Source organism: Sinohyriopsis cumingii, chromosome 16 (assembly GCF_028554795.1).
Source record: "Sinohyriopsis cumingii isolate HCF-2022 chromosome 16, ASM2855479v2, whole genome shotgun sequence".
Lineage (NCBI taxonomy): Eukaryota > Metazoa > Mollusca > Bivalvia > Unionida > Unionidae > Sinohyriopsis > Sinohyriopsis cumingii.
This window is the reverse complement of record NC_142976.1, coordinates 74,419,435-74,445,317: the sequence shown is the minus strand read 5'-3', so window position 1 is coordinate 74,445,317 and position 25,883 is coordinate 74,419,435. Positions and strand designations below refer to the sequence as shown.

Sequence of the window (25,883 nt, the reverse complement as noted above, 5' to 3'; positions counted from 1 at the left end):
TGGTATGCAAAAGAATGCTGCCCATATGACTACGTTTTCATACTGGGAATGATGAGTATACGATTTTCAGAAGAGGTGTGTAAGTATCTTGCTGGTGTGTTCACATGGGTGAAGTCAGATAGGTATGTTGGACTGGATTCCATCAGTGAAACGTAGCACAGAGAACAAATTTTGTGTTTGATTCTGGATCGAATGGATAGCTAGTGTGGGGTACAGAGCAGCGGGGAGGTGTGCTCTGATCATGGTACTCTAAGTATGATCCAAGCAGCTGTGTTTTGAAGTTTCTGAAGTAGATATTGAGATGAACCAGACAGAATTGAGTTACAATAGTCCAGTCTTGAAAGTACTAATGAACACACGAGTGTTTTAGTGGCATCAACTGAAAGATATTTGTGAATGGAGGTGATACGTCTCAGGTCAAGATATGCAGCCTTGCATATGTTCATGACATGTTGGTGCAACATGAGAGTACTGTCCAGAGTGACACCTAGGTTTCGTAACTGACTGTGGGAATTTAATGTTGGTGTTGCTGATATTTATTGTTTGAGGTAAAGGATGTGAATGAGAAAGTCTTTGTGTTGTTATCAGAATGGCTTGTTTTATCATCATTCATCTGCAGCTTGTTACATGTCATCCATGATTTCATATCAGAAATGCACCTCTCTACACCATGGATGGTAGCATCAACTTCAGTTGGGTGGCTAGATTTGTATATTTGGGTGTCGTCAGCGTACATTGGTGAGACACTGGATGATGATCAATGACACTTGAGAGCAACTGAGTGTATAGAATGAAGAGACAGGTCCAAGAACAAACCCCTGTGGAACATCACACCATAGATTAACTGGGCTGGAGTGTATTCCATTTGCAGACACAATTTGTGTCCTGTTGACCAAGTAGGACTTGAACCACAGTAAGGTTGTATCACGAATGCCAAATACATGCTGGAGTTGGTGAAGTAATGTATCATGGTCTGTTGTGTCAAATACTGAAGACAAATCAAGGAGGGTGAGGACTGTAATCTTTCTGCTATCCAAAGCAGAGAGAATGTCATTACCTACTTTTAGAAGAGTAGTTTCAGTACTGTGGCAAGGGCTATATGCAGATTGTACATGGCTAAAAAGACTTTGAATTCAGATGAGATACAAGCTGGGATAGAACAACCTTTTCTAAGATTTCTTATATGAATGGGAGATTAGAAACTGGGTGGTAGTTCTTTAAATCATTATGGTCGAGTGTTGGTTTCTTTAGCAGAGGCTTTACAATGGCAGTTTTGAAAAACGATGGGAATTCCCCGGATGAGATGGAGGTATTAATAGCATCAGTTAGTGAAGGCAATACTGATTGGATTTGGATCAAAAACAACATGTGCTATGTCTTACATTGTAGGACTCTTGGCGGTAGTCCTACAATATAAGACAGAGCACATGTTAGTTTTGTTTTAGTGCTATGTCTTAGTACCCAGATAACGGGCTTATATAGCTTGTTCTGATGTCGGTTGACATCGGAATGAGTTGTCAAAGTTTCAGGGATATCTCACACTTGGCAGCCCATATCAACACTTTTTCACAAATTGATATGTAATTAATATACTTATTGTGCTGTTTTTATCCTGGTGGAATCAAAATCTGGGACTAGCAAATGGAAGCATTTTCATGTTCTGTTGACATAATTTGAATTTGTTGAAATACGATGGTAGTCCAGGAAGGTTCATGTGGGGTATGTGTTTCTTGAACAAAACAAAAAACTTGGATATAGCTCCAATCGGCATAATATATTTTTTATTCATTTTGTTATTAAAGATCAGTATTTCAGCTTAACCCAATTTCAACCTTCTGGGCTTTCATTGCTTTCCAGCCAACTGAAATGTAGGCCAATGAAACTTGAAAACAGGTCATTTCTTTTCTGAGAATTTGAATTAATTACAGAAGAAAAAGTAAAATTCTGACTAAAACATTATGACTTTACTTTGTAGAAAAGCGTCATTATTTTAGTTGCCAGTTATATGAGATATTCCTGAAAATTTTACTTTAGTTACGATATTATTCAACATAAAAAAAAAACATGCTACACGTGCAGTAAGACCCTGAGGTTGAGGTATTTTGTGTAAGACTAACTTGGCAGCACATGTGAGTGCTTTTCTGTAAAATAAAGAAATATACTTCATCTTAACCCAATTTCGGCATTCGCAGCTTCTATTGCTTTCTGGACACTGAAATGTAGGCCAACAAAACTTGAAAACAGGTCCATTTTCTTGTGTGAGAATATGAATTTATTAGAAAAAAGTCATTGGAGTAAGTAAAGTCTGACTAAAACATTATGAATTTATGTTGTAGAAAAGCTTCATTATGGGCTGCCAGGCAGGTGAGATATTCCTGAAAATGTGACTTTAGTTATGATGACTGTCGACATCAAAACACACTAGAAAGTGCTGTTATTTAGGCATAAAGACCTCAACGCAGAATATCAATATCAGGGTTGAGGGCTTACATTGTTGGACTATCTAAACACTTTCTTCAATATTAATATGTTTTTATTCATTTCGATGAAGAAATATTCTTCAACTTAACCTGATATCAGGATTCCTAGCTTCCTTTGCATTCCAGCCAACTGAAATTTAGCCCAATGAAGCTTGAAAACAGGTTGATTTGCTGTGAGAATTTAAATTTATTAGAAAAAAAGACGTCAGAGTGTGTAAAGTCTGACTAAAATATTATGATTTTAATTTGTAGCAAAGCATTATTGTGAGCTGCCAAGTGTATGAGATATTCCTGAAAATTTGACTTTCATTATGATATTAGTTGACATAATAACCAGCGCTGTTATTCAGGCAGTAATACCTCAATGCCCAAAACAAATATCAGGGTCGAGGTCTGACATTGTAGGACTAGTCCCTTGCAGATTCGGGAGACATTATGATTATCAGAGGGAGGTGTGTCCATAGATTTCTGAGTCACACACACACTCACACTCACACACACACTGAATAATATATGCTGTTGCATCAAATATACTTACAGTATTTGCACAATTTCCTGATTGTAACCCCCCCCCCCCCCGACCGATTTAACAAACACTGCATCTAGGATACAAAAATGCACAAAACTTTCTGGATGCAGTATGCATGGCCATGAGAACAGACTTTACAGTTAAGGTACATGGTTGTTGTGTGAATAATCATGGCGATTACTTATTTTGCCGTCAGTGAGGCTTGGTTCATTAAAGGATTGGACATGTGGATATGCTTCTCTGTCATGATAACATGCATATGACAGTAGTTGAGTGGTGATGCAATATATGTTTATGCACATTCTGTTACTGCAGTATGCATATTACTATGGGATTTAAATAATTTTGTTCCGTGATTGTACCATGCATAATATCAGAATAACTTACAGTTAAACATAATGTCAGGAAGTTCACTTCACTGTGAACATTAAAAATATTGAATTATAACGATATTCAAGGTAAATAAAATCATAGATTGTACGGGTTCAAGTAAGTGATCATACTATATTCAGTTTCATTCGATTTTTTGTGTCATAAAATATGCTGTGCACAAATATCTGCAAATTATCTGCTTTGCAGTTTAAACACTACAAGCAGAATAGATGACATGACTAATGGTCTTCGATAAAAACAACTTTTTCTAACTTGTGAGGTGCCCATTAAGGGTGTATTGTCAAAATTTTTGGTTTTATTTCTGTGCAGGGTGTTAGATCTATAGAATAAAGGCAAGTTAATGAACCCTGTCGTCTCATCAGATTCATAAAAGGTGTTTTCTAGACGTGAGGCATATAATTAATGTTTGTGAGGGTTGCATTTAAATTTAAATATACCAATTCATAGAATATCATAAATTTGAATTATTTTATGGATTTACAGAAATTTTATGGATTTAATGTTGAAATTTTGTTGTCAGCTGTCTTGCTCTTGCGTAATATTACCTGATTTTTTAAAGTTTGTTTTTACTATGACACCATGCTACCAATGTTCACTGTATTTCTCAGTTGCCATGGTAATAGGATGTTTTCTTTATTATTATTCATTAACATCAACTTAAAATGATAGGAACTGTATTTCACACACAAGACACATGAATGAAGTACCTCATTCATGTTCGATATCTCAGAATATTCTGTGCAGAAAGTGCACAACATCACACCTTCTAGGTCACACAGTACATGTATCATAGATTACTGATTGCCCACTCATTCTGGTGGAGGTGGACAGAGGGAGAAGAGCTTAAGTGCCCACAACGAGTAGTGGATGTCCACTCTGTCTAGTGTATCTCTCTTAAGTCTAGTGGAAGTTGGTCACAGATTTGATTGGAGCCAACATTAGTTTTATGGCATACCTCATTGATTCTGTTGTATTCGCTCTGTGAGATAGGACACTAAACAAACAGATGGGAGAAACCTCATTGCCATAAACCTGACCATAGCAGGTGTCAGTATCATACCAATACCTGTACAAACTATACAGTGGTAACATTTCTTATATTTACCACAAGATTATTTGAACAATAATTGCACTAGTTTACTTGATATCTGCATGATTGGTTTAACACCTGTCCGTTTGATCAGTGAGCATAGTACCTCATCATGTGCAGAATATTGGTAGGTATTCTATTTAGATAATAAACGGATAGCTGACGATCAAAGAAAATGCCAATTCACTGCCATGTCTTAACTTATGCGATAGCTATTGGTGGTAATTTTATTGCTCCACTGTCAGCAGAAGCACTATTGGCAAGATAACAGCATTATTGTTTAGCCCTAAATTGTGATAAATAGGTTACAGTTGTTTATGTTCATTACTGGCATGCTGGTGCTGGTCTTGTTGTTAAGACAATGAAATTATATTGCATACATTATTACTATGCAACAGTGGATACTGCATGTCTACCATTGTACAAACTTGCCAAGTGCATTATAAATATGTAACAGCAGGGAAATTACCACAGAATGCAGCATGTCTGCCATTGTACAAACTTGCCAAGTGCATTATAAATATGTAACAGCAGGGAAATTACCACAGAATGCAGCATGTCTGCCATTGTACAAACTTGCCAAGTGCATTATAAATATGTAAAGAGCAGGGAAATTACTACAGAATGCAGCATGTCTGCCATTGTACAAACTTGCCTAGTGCATTTGTTCAAATGCATTTCACAGCTAGATAATGAAAGTGTGTCCTTGCTTAACACAAAGTCTCTTGGTAACTGCTTAATTGCGGTAGTTGATCTATAAGTCAAGCGCTAACATGATCTGTAACTTTGTTAATGTTAATGAATGTTACATGTTTTATTACACTTGTAAATTGATTGTGCAAGATTTTCATGTGATCAGTCATTATTATTGGGGAATTAATTCAGTTAGTGAGATTCAAAATTGCAGTATTCTCACAGGGTTCTCAATATCACTTCATCTGTAATACACTAATTTTCATCCCAAAACTCGTTCTCATACAAGGATCAAAGAGTTTTTTTAAGTGCCCCCAGTACAGCTTGAACCTTCAAAGCTGTTCTTGGATCCCTAGAGTTCCAAAATTTAGACCATCAGCAAACAACCCTGGAGCCTCTATTTTCCAATAGGTCATGCAAATAACCCTTAATTTCAAATCAGATGAATCTTAAAAGATAAAAGTTAAAATTAAAGTGAAATCAGCTGAAGGATAATGCCAGGTAATGATGATTAAAGTTGATATCATTCAAGACAAAACATTTTTGATTTTAATTTGAAAAAATGATTTTCCACTCACTGATTCTCTCTTTTGCTTGACATTAGATTTCCCATCAGTGCCTGACATTTCTGGACCTGGATGGACCCGGACTGTCATTGGCAAAGGCTTCCATAGAACTTTTGAACAGCATATAAGTGGAATCAGTGACTGTGTACTAAATTGTTACTATTTATCCTGTATTTAGGTGGACCTGTTTGTTGAGAGAGCTGTTCAGAGTGAGGATGAAAGTGATGATGACACAACAGACTCAGAGGAGAGTGTATACTCCGGTCTAGAAGAGGACACCTCAGATTCTGAGGAGGATCAGGTTAAGTTTTGAACACATCACTTTAAATTAGCAGACATTATTTTTTTTAAAAACAAACATTGCTGAGTACATTGTTTATTCACCTACCTGTCCTGGAAATGTAAGGCATTAAAGTTTACTTGTCCTCTGTAAAAATTATCATTTGTCCATGATTGTAGGTACCATATTAACTTTATATCTGGGGACAAGAAAAAAGTAATTTTCTCATCCTAAAACTTGAGAACTAAACAAATATATCATAAAGTTTGTCCAAAATATTTGAACAGGAAATTACTGACTTCTAAAATTTAAATGTGTTGTTGTACTAATACTGAACTATTTTACCTTTTTTCTTCAATTTTTTGTATTGTTTTTAGTTTTACTGGTCGTAGACTGGAAGATCTAATGGAATAGTTTGTACATCTGTCTGTCCATTAGAAATTTGTGATCGCTGCTTCTCCTTAACTACTTTGAGGATTGCCATAAAACTGTACACCCACATTCACCTCATGATCTGTATGGTCCTCAAAAAAAGGGTGCTTTTCAATGTCCACCACAGTCGACATCTTGAAAACTTTGTTATGGCATTAATTCCCACTTGTTATGAGAGTAGTGGCTAGAAGCATCCATTTATGTTGAGGCATTGATTTGATTCCATTAATTCCTACTTGTTATGTGAGTATTGGTTAGAGGCATTGGATTTGATTCCATTAATTCCTACTTGTTATGTGAGTTTTAGTCGGAGGCATTTTATTTGATTCCATTAATTCCTACATGCTATGTGAGTATTGGTTAGAGGCATTGGATTTGATTCCATTAATTCCCACTTGTTATGTGAGTATTGGTTAGAAGCATTGGATTTGATTCCATTAATTCCCACTTGTTATGTGAGTATTGGTTAGAAGCATTGGATTTGATTCCATTGATTCCCTCTTATTATGTGAATATTGATTAGAAGCATTGGATTTGATTCCATTAATTCCCTCTTGTTATGTGAGTATTGGTTAGAGGCAATGGATTTGATTCCATTAATTCCCACTTGTTATGAGAGTAGTGGCTAGAAGCATCCATTTATGTTGAGGCATTGGATTTGATTCCATTAATTCCCACTTGTTATGTGAGTATTGGTTAGAAGCATTGGATTTGATTTCATTGATTCCCACTTGTTATGCGAATATTGATTACAGTCATTGGGTTATGTTTAATTCCATCAATTATTACTTGTGATGTGAGTATTGGTTAGAAGCATTGGATTTGATTCCATTAATTCCCACTTGTTATGTGAGTATTGGTTAGAAGCATTGGATTTGATTCCATTAATTCCCACTTGTTATGTGAGTATTGGTTAGAAGCATTGGATTTGATTCCATTGATTCCCTCTTATTATGTGAATATTGATTAGAAGCATTAGATTTGATTCCATTAATTCCCTCTTGTTATGTGAGTATTGGTTAGAAGCATTGGATTTGATTCCATTGATTCCCTCTTATTATGTGAATATTGATTAGAAGCATTGGATTTGATTTCCATTAATTCCCTCTTGTTATGTGAGTATTGGTTAGAGGCAATGGATTTGATTCCATTAATTCGCACTTGTTATGTGAGTATTGGTTAAAAGCATTGGATTTGATTCCATTAATTCCCACTTGTTCTGTGAGTATTGATTAGAAGCATTGGATTTGATTCCATTAATTTGCACTTGTTATGCAAGTATTGGCTAGAGGCAATGGATTTGATTCCATTAATTCCCACTTGTTATGTGAGTATTGATTAGAAGCATTGGATTTGATTCCATTAATTCGCACCTGTTATGTGAGTATTGATTAGAAGCATTGGATTTGATTCCATTAATTCGCACTTGTTATGCGAGTATTGGCTAGAGGCAATGGATTTGATTCCATTAATTCCCACTTGTTATGTGAGTATTGATTAGAAGCATTGGATTTGATTCCATTAATTCGCACCTGTTATGTGAGTATTGATTAGAAGCATTGGATTTAATTCCATTGATTCCCACTTGTTATGTGAGTATTGATTAGAAGCATTGGATTTGATTCCATTAATTCCCACTTGTTATGTGAGTATTGAGTAGAAGCATTGGATTTGATTCCATTAATTTGCACTTGTTATGTGAGTATTGGTTAGAAGCATTGGATTTGATTCCATTGATTCCCTCTTATTATGCGAATATTGATTAGAAGCATTGGATTTGATTCCATTAATTCCCTCTTGTTATGTGAGTATTGATTAGAAGCATTGGATTTGATTCCATTAATTTGCACTTGTTATGCAAGTATTGGCTAGAGGCAATGGATTTGATTCCATTAATTCCCACTTGTTATGTGAGTATTGATTAGAAGCATTGGATTTGATTCCATTAATTCGCACCTGTTATGTGAGTATTGATTAGAAGCATTGGATTTGATTCCATTAATTCGCACTTGTTATGCGAGTATTGGCTAGAGGCAATGGATTTGATTCCATTAATTCCCACTTGTTATGTGAGTATTGGTTAGAAGCATTGGATTTGATTCCATTGATTCCCTCTTATTATGCGAATATTGATTAGAAGCATTGGATTTGATTCCATTAATTCCCTCTTGTTATGTGAGTATTGATTAGAAGCATTGGATTTGATTCCATTAATTTGCACTTGTTATGCAAGTATTGGCTAGAGGCAATGGATTTGATTCCATTAATTCCCACTTGTTATGTGAGTATTGATTAGAAGCATTGGATTTGATTCCATTAATTCGCACCTGTTATGTGAGTATTGATTAGAAGCATTGGATTTGATTCCATTAATTCGCACTTGTTATGCGAGTATTGGCTAGAGGCAATGGATTTGATTCCATTAATTCGCACTTGTTATGCGAGTATTGGCTAGAGGCATTGGATTTGATTCCATTAATTCCCACTTGTTATGTGAGTATTGGTTAGAGGCATTGGATTTGATTCCATTAATTCCCTCTTGTTATGCGAATATTGATTACAGTCATTGGGTTATGTTTAATTCCATCAATTATTACTTGTGATGAGAGTATTGGTTAGAGGCGTTGGACTTGATTCCATTAATTCCCACTTGTTATGTGAGTATTGATTAAAAGCATTGGATTTGATTCCATTAATTTCCACTTGTTATGTGAGTATTGGTTAGAAGCATTGGATTTGATTCCATTAATTCCTACTTGTTATGTGAGTTTTGGTTGGAGGCATTGGATTTGATTCCATTAATTCCCACTTGTTATGTGAGTATTGGTTAGAAGCATTGGATTTGATTCCATTAATTCCCACTTGTTATGTGAGTATTGGTTAGAAGCATTGGATTTGATTTCATTGATTCCCACCTGTTATGTGAATATTGATTACAGTCATTGGGTTATGTTTAATTCCATCAATTATTACTTGTGATATGAGTATTGGTTAGAAGCATTTTATTTGATTGCATTAATTCCCACTAGTTATGTGAGTATTGGTTAGAAGCATTGGATTTGATTCCATTAATTCCCACTTGTTATGTGAGTATTGATTAAAAGCATTGGATTTGATTCCATTAATTTCCACTTGTTATGTGAGTATTGGTTAGAAGCATTGGATTTGATTCCATTAATTCCCACTTGTTATGTGAGTATTGGTTAGAAGCATTGGATTTGATTCCATTAATTCCCAGTTGTTATGTGAGTATTGGTTAGAAGCATTTGATTTGATTCTATTAATTCCTACTTGTTATGTGAGTATTGGTAAGAGGCATTTGATTTGATTCCATTGATTCCCACTTGTTATGCGAATATTGATTACAGTCATTGGGTTATGTTTAATTCCATCAATTATTACTTGTGATGAGAGTATTGGTAAGAGGCATTGGATTTGATTCCATTAATTCCCACTTGTTATGTGAGTATTGATTAAAAGCATTGGATTTGATTCCATTAATTCCCACTTGTTATGTGAGTATTGATTAAAAGCATTGAATTTGATTCCATTAATTCCCACTTGTTATGTGATTATTGGTTAGAAGCATTGGATTTGATTTCATTAATTCCTACTTGTTATGTGAGTTTTGGTTGGAGGCATTGGATTTGATTCCATTAATTCCCACTTGTTATGTGAGTATTGATTAGAAGCATTGGATTTGATTCCATTAATTCCCACTTGTTATGTGAGTATTGATTAGAAGCATTGAATTTGATTCCATTAATTCCCACTTGTTATGTGAATATTGATTACAGTCATTGGGTTATGTTTGATTCCATCAATTACTACTTGTGAAGAGAGTATTGGTTAGAGTCATTGGGTTGAGTTTGAATTCATTAATTAACTTGTTATAGGTGTATTACTTAGAGGCATTGGTTTGTTTGATTGCATTAATTCTTACATGTGATGTATTGGTTAGAGGCATTGGACTGTCTTTGATGACACAAAATCCCACTTGTTATGTGAGTACTTGTAAGGGGCATTAGGTTATATTTGATTGCATTCCCATTTGTTATCTGAGTTGTTTTCAATTTGATTTGACTTAAAAGCAAATATATATGCTACACATCCGTGTAATTAATATATCATTTTCGTAGAATAATGTCCATTAAATTGTGAGAAAAAAATCATGATTTACATTATCTATATACTTGTTTATAAGTCATTTCAACCTGCAAACAGCAAGGACCCTGATCTGCCATAGCATAATACACCAGCATATTAGGGTCTATGCTGTTTGTTCTACTGATTACTCCTATTAAACTCTACAGACCCTGATCCGCTGGTACATTATGCATCAGCAGATCTGGGTCAGTGCAGTTTGCAGTTGGACTTATCTTAGTTATGGGAATTGGTCAGAATTTCATGATTGATAATTTGTTCTCTTTAACCAACTGATCAATTATAATTGGCTACAAAAAGCTAATTTTTCTTTTTCTGTCATAACAGTTATATCTTTGCCGAAGAGTTCAAAATGTTAATAAATTTAAAGGGGTAATCTCTTTTAATGACTTATATACTTTAACCTGATAAAAATGTCAGATTGTTTCTGTGTTATATTTTAATTTTATTCTACAACTTTGTTTAATGAAAGCAACTTTCTATGGCTGTTCAGTTTTATGTAACCCTTTCATTCAAATGTGACGTGTTTATTCTTTAGAATAGAGAAGGACATGCTTTTATTTCATATCATTATTTACTCATATTACAGTCAAAGGATTTTATATATAAGCTTAACAAATCATCAAACATTGTTTAAATTTAACTCGGCCATTTAAGAGCAAAATCATGTAATCATGACTCATAATGTCCAAATATGAAAGCGAGTCCTGTTTAGCTTACCATTTACACAGGAGTTTTACAAACTTTTGTGTTTTGCATAAAAGGAAGTAGTCTCCCTTTCTAGCTTCTTTTGGTGTGTAGTGGTAGCTCAGTGGGTAGAGCACTTGACTTGTAATCCAAGCGTCATAGGTTCAGTACAGGCCAGTCCTAGTCTGCTGATTTTACATGTCAGTGGGAAAGGCACTTAGCTCATATTTCCTCTTTGTCAAAGATCATTAGTCATGATATATAATATATATATATTAGGGCATAACCGACTTTTGATCCAGAAATCGGATTCCACCGGATAGTATGAACCTCCGATTAATCAGAGTCGGACAAGGCAGGAACGACCGATTTGGATAATAAAAATAATAAAGTTGATTTTCTATAGCACCGTGTCTAACACTGCGTGTCATTCGATAGTGCGTTAATAAAGTTAAATAAGAAGTCAGAAAAGTCCAATATGGTCAACACAACGGGGTGAAACGATAATACTTGAGTTAGACCGAAAGATTTAAATTTATTAAAATATATAATACAGTCCTACCCGTTTATGTCAACATCCTCAATAATGAAGGCATAATATTGAATACATTGACACATGCTAATGAGGTATTAAAAGAAAATGATTCTTACAATCGTAAATATAAATAAAGTTAATAAGGAAACTTTCACAGCACAATAAACTTGTTTCAATCACCGATCACTTTGGAAAATGCAAGAATCGATCAGATTTCATTGCTTTTATTTAAGTCGTCGCAAGAGGCCAACTTTATAGGACCAAACAAAAGCCTGTTTTATTTTTATTTGACCGCGACATTAAAGCATGGCGGCAAGATCAACTAATTGTTGAATAAAGTACAGGATGGAACTGGCCGCTTGCCGACATAAATGATTAAGGCGGGAAAATTAAAGCCTGGCGGCAAGATCAACTAATTGTTGAACAAAGAATGGGTCGGAACTGGCAGCTGGTCGACATAAATGATTCAATATTCAAGACTCTTTAACTCACATTTCTAAATTTATTATATTATAATATCTTTGCCAAAAAACAAGAACAATATCACAGGAAAATGAATACTTAGGGCGCCATAACACGTGGATTTCAGTTTGCGAGTTTTATTTGTAAAATCGTAAGTTTTTATAATTATTATGTATAACAATGTGATCGTAGAAAAAACGTTTATAATGTTTCAGTACATTTTACAAAAATAAAAAATTTCATGGATTCTTTGTGGCTTTGAACTTGTTGCATTTTGCTATAGTCCTGCCATATCCTTCCCCTTGTGACATCGGTGTGATATGCAAAACGTGTGTAACACGGTTTAAAAAGTTAATTTGAAAAACCTTTTAATTTAGCATTTCCGATTAATTGAATCGTATCCGGAATCGGAAAAATTTCATGCCCAAAATCCGGAATCGGAAATCAGTAGAAAAATGCTAATCAGTTATGCCCTAATATATATATATATATATATATATATATATATATATATATATATATATATATATATATATATATATATATACACACACCAAAAGTGAAGAAAACATTAAATGCTTGCTATGTCTTTTTAGAATTCACAAAACTGGCTTTTGCCATAAATGTTTTATACATTTGGCATTCATCAGCACATGATAGGTTCTGTTATGCTGAGGCAACTTGATCAAAGTGCCTCACTTTAGGACACATCATTGCAACAAACCAGGTGTAGTCTGGACAGGATTCAAACCCACATCCATCTTGTCATGAGTCCAGCACACTATCTACTGAACCACTGTGTCTCTTCTTTATAAAGAACATGCTAATATGTGTATGTTTCAGTTTGTCCTCCAGGAATTCTGTTTAATAGATAGCATTGACTTATTTCAGTGCTTATCTTAGTCAGCCCTATGCTTCATTTAAGTCATGTACTTGGCCTAAGTTGTACAGGTAACAGCACTGGCTTCAGTGTTTACCTTAGTCAGGTTTATGCCTTAGTTTGTCCTGTTACAGCCTTATGTTGTACAGGTAACAGCACTGACTTCAATGTTTACCTTAGTCAGGTTTATGCCTTAGTTTGTCCTGTTACAGCCTTATGTTGTACAGGTAACAGCACTGACTTCAATGTTTACCTTAGTCAGGTTTATGCCTTAGTTTGTCCTGCTACAGCCTTATGTTGTACAGGTAACAGCACTGACTTCAATGTTTACCTTAGTCAGGTTTATGCCTTAGTTTGTCCTGTTACAGCCTTATGTTGTACAGGTAACAGCACTGACTTCAATGTTTACCTTAGTCAGGTTTATGCCTTAGTTTGTCCTGTTACAGCCTTATTTTGTACAGGTAACAGCACTGACTTCAATGTTTACCATAGTCAGGTTTATGCCTTAGTTTGTCCTGTTACAGCCTTATGTTGTACAGGTAACAGCACTGACTTCAATGTTTACCTTAGTCAGATTTATGCCTTAGTTTGTCCTGCTACAGCCTTATGTTGTACAGGTAACAGCACTGACTTCAATGTTTACCTTGGTGAGGCTTATGCCTTAGTTTGTCCTGTTACAGCCTTATGTTGTACAGGTAACAGCACTGACTTCAATGTTTACCTTAGTCAGGTTTATGCCTTAGTTTGTCCTGCTACAGCCTTATGTTGTACAGGTAACAGCACTGACTTCAATGTTTACCTTGGTGAGGCTTATGCCTTAGTTTGTCCTGTTACAGCCTTATGTTGTACAGGTAACAGCACTGACTTCAATGTTTACCTTAGTCAGGTTTATGCCTTAGTTTGTCCTGCTACAGCCTTATGTTGTACAGGTAGCACTGACTTCAATGTTTACCTTGGTGAGGCTTATGCCTTAGTTTGTCCTGTTATAGCCTTATGTTGTACAGGTAACAGCACTGACTTCAATGTTTACCTTGGTGAGGCTTATGCCTTAGTTTGTCCTGTTACAGCCTTATGTTGTACAGGTAACAGCACTGACTTCAATGTTTACCTTGGTGAGGCTTATGCCTTAGTTTGTCCTGTTACAGCCTTATGTTGTACAGGTAACAGCACTGACTTCAATGTTTACTTTGGTGAGTCTTATGCCTTAGTTTGTCCTGTTACAGCCTTATGTTGTACAGGTAGCACTGACTTCAATGTTTACCTTAGTCATCCTTATGCTTCAGTTAAATTCTGTACTAGCCTAAGTTGTACAGGGAGCTCTGATTTCAATGTTTACCTTAGGCAGACTTATACCTCCATTTGTACTGTACTAGCCTTACCTTCTTTTGGTAGTAGTTACGAAGGTTGCACTGACAGTGTTTGCCTTAGACAGGTGTATGAGACAGTTTATCTCTGATTAGTCTTGCATTATGAAGGTAGCAATGTTTTCCTTAGGCAGGCCTGTGACCCAGTTTGTCCCTGACTAGTCTTGATTTATGAAGTTAACACTGACAGTGTTTGCCTTAGGCAGGCCTGTGACCCAGTTTGTCCCTGACTAGTCTTGATTTATGAAGTTAACACTGACAGTGTTTGCCTTAGACAGGCATGTGATGCAGTTTATCTCTGATTAGTCTTGCATTATGAAGGTAGCAATGTTTTCCTTAGGCAGGCCTGTGACCCAGTTTGTCCCTGACTAGTCTTGATTTATGAAGTTAACACTGACAGCGTTTGCCTTAGACAGACATGTGATGCAGTTTATCTCTGATTAGTCTTGATTTATGAAGTTAACACTGACAGTGTTTGCCTTAGGCAGGCCTGTGACCCAGTTTGTCCCTGACTAGTCTTGATTTATGAAGTTAACACTGACAGTGTTTGCCTTAGACAGGCATGTGATGCAGTTTATCTCTGATAAGTCTTGCATTATGAAAGTAGCAATGACAGTGTTTGCCTTAGGCATTCCTGTGACCCAGCTTGTCCCTGACTAGTCTTAAGTTATACAAGTAGCGCTGAGTATCAGTACTTACCTTAGGGAGACTTTACTGCATCTATATGCTGCTTGGTATATATTGATACAATCTGCTACTTTTTTCAGGCATGAACTGGCATAAAAATAGGTCTGTTACCTTCATGAGTTAGATTTAATGTGCCCATTCACATAGACAAATTAAAACACTAGTTGGATAAACAGAGATTGTAGTAATGAGATTTCCAGTGTTTTATATTTTATTAAAACTACTCAAGACTTTTATACAGTAGATACTTTGAATGAGTATTCAGTGATTTTTGTATACTTATAGTTTGTAGTGTGTATTTTTTTTTATCCTGTCAAAGTAGAATTATCCAGCTTAATTTCCTTAAATATTTTCTGCAGGATTCAAAAGAAAGTGATGATTCTAAGGATGATGATGACGATGTGAATGATAATGAGATGAAAGATGAACTCTCTAAAAAGGAGTTGGATGTTCAAAATAATAACAGAAGTGATTCTGACTTGAGACAGATAGAGACTGCTGTCCAAGAGTATGACTATGATTCTTCTGATGAGGAGGTAAGTTGAATCACTGTAGACTGACTTGAGACAGACTACTGTACACAAGTATAACTGGTTCCTCTGATGAGGAGGTAAGTTTAGTCACTGTAGACTGACTTGAGACAGATAACTGTCAATGAGTATGGCTGATTCTTCTGATGAGGAGGTAAGTTTTGTTACTGTAGACTGACTTGAGACAGACTACTGACCATGAGTATGACTGATTCATCTGATGAAGAAGTGTGACAACTTCAGACTGACTTGAGACAAGCACTGAATACTGTCTATGAGTATGGCTATGTGAGAAGGTAAATGTAGCCACTTTAGATTTACTTGAGACAGAGAGAGATAACTGTTCATGAGTAAGACTATTATGGTTCTGGTGAGGTTGTATGTTTTGTCACCCTAGACTGACTCAAGACAAGCACAAAGTACTGTCTTTGAGTATGACTGTGATTCATCTGGTGAGGAGGTAAGTGTAGCCATTTCAGACTGACTTGAGGCAGAGACTGCTTCCTTGAGTATGGCTAATATTGTTCTGTTGAGGAAGTAAGGTTAGTCATTGTTGGCTCACTTGAGACAAACTCAAACTACTGTCCATGAAAGGATGATTTTTAATGTGAGGGGGTCAAATGTAGCACGTCAGACTGGCTTGAGATAAACAGACGCTATTGTCTTTGGTATGGCTGTGCTTTTTCTGGTGAGGATGCAAGTGTAGCTACATCAGACTGACATGAGACAAACACAAACTACTATCCATAAAAGGATTCTTCAGGTGAGGCAGTTTAGCCACTTCAGGATAAACTAAGACAAGCACAGAATACTGTCTGTGAGTATGTCTATGATTTTTCTGGTGAGGTGGTAAGTATAGCCACTTCAGACTGGCTTAAGACAGAGAGAGACAAGTGTTCGTGACTAAGACCATGATTGTTCTGGTGAGGAGGAGGTACGTTTGTTACTGTTGACTGACTTGAGACAAATGGCGATTACTGTCTACGAGAATGGCTATGATTCTTGTAATGAGGAGGTAAGTGTAGCCAATAAGGCTGACTTGATACAAGCTGCATATTTCTTATATCAGTTTTGAAGTTGCCTATTTCTTAGTGGCTGGATTGAAACAGAAACTTTAAGATTATACTACTATCAGTCCTAAGGTTATCTGTTGATATGCTAGGAATACCTTTCTTATTCTCTCGCCAGTTTAAGTAGAAAGCTTGGTTCATCATTGTGATTGGTTTGGTTTGATGCTTTATGGCATATCAACACAAATAGGTTATTAACATCCAGTTAAAGTGCCTTGCCCAAGGGCACACCACGGTAGCTGACCCAGACTGGTTCATTGGTAGGATTTGAACCTGCACATTGTTGGTGGAGAGTCCTGCTGTTAACCACCGAGTCACTGCAGCTCCTTAAGTATTGTGAAAGTCACATACTGTATTTACTCGCTTATAAGGTGAATCCAACTAATAACTGATCAGACCCATATCCGCAGTCACATAATGCTCTAGCAGATCTAGAGTATAAGAAAGCTCGGGGATTTGAAGCTCATGCTAGCTTGAGCTCGATAATTTTTTCGAGCTTTCAAGCTTGAGTAGTATGAAAAATAATTTTCTTTGTAATTTATTTAAACATCATTCTTGTTAATATAATAGTATTTCAAAAAGACAAGAGCATGCAGAGATTTATCCGATAACTTTGATCGCAATTTTGTACAGAAATTAGTAGCAACTGAAAATGCTCTTTCTGAATCAATTGAAGTCGGTTTGATTGTTCTGATGGCATCTGATATTCGCCTCAAATTTTCAGTCAGTTCACCATTACTTTTTGACAAGGAAAATTCTTGGCGTAATTTCTTAAATCGATCAGTTTGAAGAGATCCCTGAGTGCTAGAAGCTTCCAATCGAAATCTAAGTTCATCTTCAAGTGAGAGCTCGTTATGGTTGTTATTTTCTCATCATGTGCTTCTTCATTTGCAGTATTTGCCGATGGAAATAGCCGCTTCATCAAATTTGTTGCTAATTCAATAGAAGTTTTGGATGGAACATTATCCAAATGGTGCAGAGAAATCATAAGATCCATAAGTTGTTGATTAACTCTACCGTCGATGTAATGATCAATATTTTCTAAAAGAGTACGACTGATCTCTGTTCCTTGTGCAGACAATTTTTCCCTCATGAAGCTAATAGCAACATAAGCGGTTCTCAGAGAAGCTTTTTTTTTGCTCATAGCATTAAGAGTAACCTCAACCGGTTTCAATGCCAAAAGTATGGATTTCAATAATTCTATGTTCAGATTAGTTAAGAGATGCTCGGATCTGATTTCACTCAGCACTTTATTGGTGACATCGTATAATTTAATAAAGATTTCTAGCATTTTTAGCATGGAATTCCATCTAGTTTTGCAGTCGAGGGACAGTTGTTGTTCTTTGTTAAATTTAGCTTTTAGCTTTAAATGCATCCAATCATATGGCTGAGCCTTTGAAAAATTTAACGATTTCTCTCACAGTGTTTATATTTTCCTTCCATGATTCGCTTTGTATCTCAACTTCTTCAGCACTCAGTTCATCTTTGCTTTCATCGAAATGATCAGTCTGTCCAGTTTCTTCACGTGAAAAAACCGAAATTCCTTGACCTGGGCAATTTTCTCTGTACAAAATTTTTGTAACACCCAAATGCAATCCATGATCAAGGCAGGCTTGATACAGAGCGGGCAATTTTTCTCCGAACTTGATCATGACACTTACTCCATCACCAGTAGAGGCAACAATATCCTGTTTGAATGAGACACCAAATGAATTAAGATGTTCCTCAACGAGCTCGTTCATTCTTTCAGCATTACAACTTCCGTAAATTCTGACAAGACCAAGATTGATACATTTTGACGAGACCGTATGAAGGTTGATGTTGAGAAATCAACGATTTCCGATACTTTTCCATTTGTCCAATGATATTGAAAATCTCTTTGATTCTGAGAGTTCTTTCTTAATGTCCTGTATGACTTGTTGCTTCACTTTTTCTTCAAAATCGCGAATAAGGGCCATCACTGATCTCTCATCAGCAGGTAGCTTCATTCCTCTTAATGACAGAGATTGATGAATAAATTCTGAAAGAGTGATTTTCCGAATCGAGAATCCATCAACTGCAGCGAGTTTCAAGACCATTTCTTCCAGTGAAGTTTTGACAACAAAGTTATCCATTGTTCTCATTTTCTTCGGCTCTATTTCAGACTCATCCTTGTTGACATCAATATGATGAATGCTAAGCAGATGTTGACGAATTATCCTTTTCGGGCTTGTTAAAATAAGTCCAAACAGCTGATTTCTAATTTTTTGACATCGCTACTGCTTTAGAAATAAAATATAAGTAAAAATTAACAAACAAAGAGCAGATACAATATGAAAAATCGCTGATAACACGTTTATGTTGTTTGAACTGTTCAAAAATCAGTTTAAAAGAAATCCCTCGGGTGTCAGTTGTGCGCCTACTGCCCCTCTGGCACCACTCATTGTCAGACCAAACACTTGAGAAGTTCACCGGTTCTCTCGCTTGCAGAAGTTGAAAAACCCCTTCTCCCCGTCAGCTGCAATCATAATAGTCGGAATTATTATCTTAGGAGCCCCCAGCGATGACCGTTGCAAGGCAACGACTGCCCACTGGTCGACCAACACATGGGGAAGTGTAGGCCATGTGAATCTGTAAAGCCGCTCATTCCCACAGTCAATTAATTATCGCACGGGTTTATCAGGTCTGATAATATCAAAAGGCGGAGAATTTTTCTAGGCGTAAACTCGAAGCTCAACGAGCTTCGACCTCGAGCTTTGAGCCCCCGAAAATGCTCCAAAATTATCGAGCCTTGAGCTCGAGCCTAGGCTCGTCCCAAACTCTAAGCAGATCTGGGTCTCTGCAGTTTGTTAGAATTAATCAGTAGAACAAACAACAGAGACCCTGATCTGCAGGCACATCATGTGATGGCAGATCAGGATCTTTGTTGTTTGCAGTTTTATGTGACTTATACATGAGTATATACAGTATCTTCTACATTTGTTGCTATAACATTACAATATGTCTGAAGTTTATATACTAATGTCCAAGGAGTTCCTGTATTGACATCTTAAGCTGAATGCATGTTTCATCACTGTAATGTTACATTTTGTATTGTAAAAGTTACATATCTTCAACATCTGTTGCTGTAATTCAGCTTCAGCATTGGATAATATTACTATAGTTTATAACAGATATGTCAGGATTTCCTGCCTTGTCCATGTCGTCTACTTAAGTGTAAATATTTATAAATGTCAGATGCATGGATTTTACTTGCAAGTATATGGATACAGGTGAGACACTGGGTTTAGCAGGACACAAGTTTATTATCAACTTGAAAATTTCATAATTTTTTAGGATATCCGAAACACAGTGGGGAACATTCCAATGGAGTGGTACAAGAACTATACCCACATTGGTTATGATATCGAGGGCAAGAAACTTGTCAAACCAGAAAAGGCAGATGAGCTTGATGAGTTTCTAAACAAGATGGATGACCCCAACTATTGGTAGGAAACTAGTGCACTTTTATTTAAAATGTATTATTAACTGTTCTTGGATGTTTTAAAGTTGTCATGGGCCAAAACTCTGTCCCACTCACAGAGTAAATGCGTCAGAATACAAAAGTAAAATAGTCCAAATATTGTGAAAAATTACAAGTATTAGAAACAACATTCTTGGGAAAATTTTAAAACCATTTATTTTACAGATGTTTTCTCTCAAATGATAAGCATGGGATTGGTTCCCTATACTTTAGAAAACTATATTATTTTGGTAAGAAAATGGTTTTCACTTATCCAGATAGACCAGTCTGTGAGAATATAGTATGAGTATATGCATGAAAGCTTTTTGAACCAATTAAAATGCATCACAGCTTTTGTTCTTTGTTACAGACATGTAAATGAATAATTATTTTGACACCATTTAAGTATGTGTATGTGATTTGGAATTTTAATGTAACTTTAACAATTTTTCAGTCATATCACTAGCAGTTTTAGTGATGTCTAGTGCCAGGGTATTGTGCTAAATGTCTTACCCAGACACATTATCCTGACACCAGGCCACCCAGTCCTAACACTAACTTCTTAATGCTGAGCACCAAGTGAGGCAGCTGCTAGTACAATTTCTATAAGTCTTTGGTGTGACTTGGCTGGGGTTCGAAACCTCCTGTATCTGAGACTGGTGCTCTAACCACTTAGGCCACCAGAGCAGTTGACACCATTTAAGATTTGCAGACTGAGTTTCATGAAATTGTTATCCAATGTATGTAAAGTTTTTAATACGCATAAATATATTTATCGAAAGATTTTACAACAATTTTCCCTCTATGTAATTTATATTTTTTAATATTACTTGTTCTGTACCATTATGACTAAACAGGAAAAGTAAAGTTACATAGGTATTTGTGTTTAGGAAACAGGTGTGTGTTTAGTTCAGCTCATAATTATTTCAGGAGAACAGTGACTAACAAACTGACAGGACAGAATGTCATTTTGAGCAAGGAGGATGTAGAACTGATACAGCGGCTGCAGGGAAAGATGCATCCCTCAGCACAGAATGAAATGTATGCGGTAAGTGTACAGGTGATCTGTAATCATTTTGATGGCTAACCTAGAATCTCAGTCTTAAGTGATGGTATTATACTAGACTAGGGACTACATTATGGTCATAGAAAATTTGTGTTAAGGTTTTGGTTGCAGGTTTTTCATTTGCTTATATTTCCTAAAGCCCATGATAGATTTTATTCCTGCTTGGGATAAATCATTATAAAACTAAGACAATTCATTTCGAGTTACTCACCCTGTTGTTGTTGTCTAAGTCACAGTCCAAGAAAATGTTTTAGTGTAATATTTTTTATCTTTCATTTCCTGATAGTTTATAAACTTCTTGATGGATTTTGTTCTTACTTTAGATGAATCATTACATAGCTGCCAACCCTCACGACTTTTTCAGCAATTCGCGGATTCACACTACAAACCACAAGCAAAAAATTCACTAATTCTCCAATTCGCAATTATTTTAAATCTTTAATAAAATAACTGATTTCCCGTTAAGCGCTAGTCATGATATTGGCAGTTGCCAAAACAGTTCGGTACTGCTGGTCACGATATTAGTAAAACTACAGCCGATTGGTACAGTAGGCCCGGTAGCAGGCATTTTAGCCTATATATATATATATATATATATATATATATATATATATATATATATATATATATATATATATATATATATATATATATAAGAGAGAGAGTTAAAGAGGAGAAAGTTGTCTACTGAAAAAGACATTCAGGCAATGACAGCTGCTGCTGATGATTATGCCTTGAAAGCAGAGACACACAGAAAAATTTCCTTCCTCACGACATCACATAGTTTGAGGAAAAGTGTGAAGGACAAAATCACTGAACTTGGAGCGCTTGAAAAACAGGTTGATGACAAGCTACAAGATTAAAAAATTTCACTATAAAATATTGTAAATAGTGTAGTGTAGACATTGTAAAAATAAACGTTATGTGACTGTACAGATGTAGGATGTGTAGTATAATGGGAATGATACCAGTGATCATACTCTTGACTGTCTTTTTAAAAATTAAATTTGCAAGAAATAGTTCTGATATCAAGTGTAGTAAGTATCCTTATTTATTTTTCATTTATGTATTCTTTAAAATTAATGTAATAATGACCCTTGAAAATTCTGAATGGAAATTGTTGCTAACCCTGTTTTAAAAAAAACTGAAAAATGAAACCAGTACCGGTTTGGATGGATTTACTATCAAAGTGTTCAAGTTCTTTTGGAAAGATTTTTGGGTGGATTTATATACATTACTCTAAATTTTGGATATGAAAACAAATGTTTGTCTGATTTTAAATCTCTGGGAAGTACCAGATTTACTATTGAAAAAAGATAAAGATTTTCTTTAAAGAATGAAGACCTATTTCATTACTAAATATGGACTGAAAGAATAGCAAATAGGCTTAATAAGGTACTTCACTCAGTTATAAATGATACCCCAGAAAGGGTTTATAAAGCGGAGATTTATTGGTGAAAACACTAGAATTTTTATGATTTTATGAACTACTTCAATGAAACAAATCAGTCTGGCCTTGTCTTGATTTTAAAAAAGCATTTGACTGTCGAATGGGACATTTTGGAAAATGCTCTGAAATCTTTTAATTTTGGTGAATCTTCTTGCCAGTGCTTTAGAGTATTCTGCAACAAGTCATTAACAATGGTTATTTGTCTCAGTTCTTTCATTTAGAGAGAGGGTGTCATCAAGATGACTCATTAGCTCCATACTTATCTGTCACAGGAATTGAACTTTTCACCACTGAGCACAAGAAGAGTAAAAATATTACTGATATTTTCTATAATGACAGAAAATTTAAACTTCTTTTGGGTGGCCCTCCAGTCTTCCAGATCTACGATCAGAACTCTCATTGATTTTGCTGTTGTTGTTGTTGTTGTTGTATAGGGTTTAACGCCATTTTTCAGCACAAGATAGGCTATGCATGGCGGCCAGTATTAATGGTGGAGGAAGAACCCGGGAAAACCCCCGGAAAGAACCACCGACCCATGAGAAGCTACTGGCAAGCTTTCTCACATATCCACATTGGCCGAGCCGAGACTCGAACCCACGCAGACAGGGGTGAGATGGCAGTGATACGTGACAGAGAGCGCTTTAGACCACTCTGCCACCCTGGGCCCCCATTGATTTTGCATTAGTTTTGAGTTTACGTTGTAATGTATCACAATCCTAAACTCTGTGGACAGAAAGGACCATTTTTCAGAAGAAAAAAATGCCAATACATTGAAATAATTTTGTGTACTTCTTCCATTTGACTGTTAGGAATAGATTCTTTTGAACTTAGATGATATGTTACAGTTAAATTATACAAAGATGTTGAAGGAAGCAAATGAAGTCATGGATTTTGGGTGAGAAGAAATTCATCCCTTATTGGAAAAGTCACTTTGAGCAACATCATTGATTTTCAGCTTTGCCTAATTCACCATTATATATAGAAAATGAATCAAACATTATATTTTAATCAGTCTATTTGAGTGATAAAACCAAAGTGTAAATATATTTACTTATAGTCACACATGGTTTATGTTTATTCTTTTATTCAGTATATGAAGATATTAAATGCCTTGTTGCATATGAATAAATACTTTGATTTAAAAAAATAATTTTACAAACATTTGGAGGTATTTAGATACTATAATTAGGGTAGACAAAATTAACCAAGTTTAGTATAAAAAAATTGGCAAGATGTTATTCATGCCTTAGCAGCATGGAAATGGGAGCCCTCATCAGTGGAAGAATACTTGTTACAGGATATTCTACATTTTGTTGATATTAACAACTTTTGATTTCTATTCAGAATGGCAGTTAAATGGAATAACATTATCAAACAGCTTTTTGATTGTCGAAGATAAAACTCTAAAGCAATACATACGATGGCTTAGACTAAAAAATTTAATATTTCTCAATTATTAAAAATTATGTCAACAAGGAAATACTCTCATGAATGTAAATTCAGAGACAATTTTGCTCCTAGCAAATAAGATTTATAATTAGCATATAATGATTTGGTACCATATGTACTCACTTGTAAGTCAAGTCCAATTGCAAACTGCATAATGTGCTGGCAGATCAGAGTCTGTGCAGTTTGTTGGGAGTAATCAGTGGAACAAATAACATATATCCTGGTCTTAGGTGTATTATGCTATGTCAGATCATGGTCTTTGCTTTTGAAGTTTGACTTGACTTATAAGCGAGTATATATGGTAAATAATATTTAAAAAATAAACCTACCATAAAAACATGAGGCTTGGTCCAGACAATTATGGTGCCATATAAGTGATAAAAACAGAAAAAAAATTCACTAATTGTGGCTGAGAAATGCACCAAAGATAACAATTGTATTACTTTTCAGTTTAGATTGATGCACAGATTTATTGTAAGAAATCATTAGGTCAAAAGCATCAAACACTTGTTTTATGATGGTACAGTTACTAAGGATATTTGGAAATCCTTTTTTGAGTGGATTAGGAACTATGTACCAAATATTATGATTTCCAAAATTGTTGACTCTCTTGGAAATGACAAGTGATATAATTAATATCTTGATTCTAATTGCAAAATATTAAATTTATATGCCATGGTGTACTTGAGAACCACCAATTTTACAAGTTACAAAACTGCTTTGTTTTATACTACAAAAAAATAAAAAATATTTTGCAAAGTTATTCAATGAAATTTTTGCAAGTAAAATGGACCCTTGTTAAACTTTAACTGCTTGTAGAATACTCCTTCTACACATATATCTACTGTTTTATATATCACCTCCCAACCTGAGTAACATTCTGTTTTTTTTGATGCATGTTAATACTTATGTATATTCAATGTAGAGAGAGAGAGAGAGATTTACATGAGATATCTATTTGCATTGATATGTTTATATTTATTAATATAGACTGTGCAAAGAGAGAGCCAAGATTGCTCGATAGTTATGCAGGGCTCCCTTAACACTTTGTCAGGTGGTGTTAAAAAGAGTTTGTAAAATCCTGGCATCAAGTTTAAAAGTGATTTTAGAAAAGAAGAAAAAAAAATGTTTTGGCATGTGTTAACCTGTTGAGATTCAATAAAAATGTAGAAATCTGAGTTTTGTATGCTTTATAGATTGACGGGAATATACAAAAGCAATCCCTGAAGTTTTACTTTTTATTCTATATTATAATGTTGCTAACAAAGCTGGCTGCATTTCTGTTCATAGGAAAAAATTTTGCTATGCAACCACTTGGTGCAGTCACTCAAAAATACTTGGCCTCAATTTCACGTGTATTTTTCATGTTTTTAACATATGATAACTTTTATATTTCTGCAGCCATGGGTTGAAGTTTTTGTCAACGAGATGATGATACATCCTCTTAGTAACCGACCTGAACACAAGAGAAGCTTCATTCCGTCCAAGTGGGAGAAACTGAAGGTTAGAAAATATTTCAAGAAATGCTTAAACCTGAAACCAGATCAAGGGACTTCATGGTAGAAGCATTGATAGAATTATGTTTGTATGCCTGA

General features: G+C 35.4%; 1 protein-coding gene across 1 annotated transcript in view; it reads left to right on the top strand.

The window, feature by feature from the left end:
* Positions 1-25,883, top strand: part of LOC149780796 (ribosome biogenesis protein bop1-B-like) — a 71,994-nt gene that overhangs the window by 1,692 nt on the left and 44,419 nt on the right. The window contains exons 2-6 of the mRNA XM_089937875.1: positions 5,930-6,052; positions 15,602-15,778; positions 20,158-20,309; positions 21,254-21,371; positions 25,690-25,791. Of these exons, the coding sequence (XP_089794001.1) occupies positions 5,930-6,052; positions 15,602-15,778; positions 20,158-20,309; positions 21,254-21,371; positions 25,690-25,791 (672 nt within the window). The remainder of the gene's footprint in view (positions 1-5,929; positions 6,053-15,601; positions 15,779-20,157; positions 20,310-21,253; positions 21,372-25,689; positions 25,792-25,883) is intronic.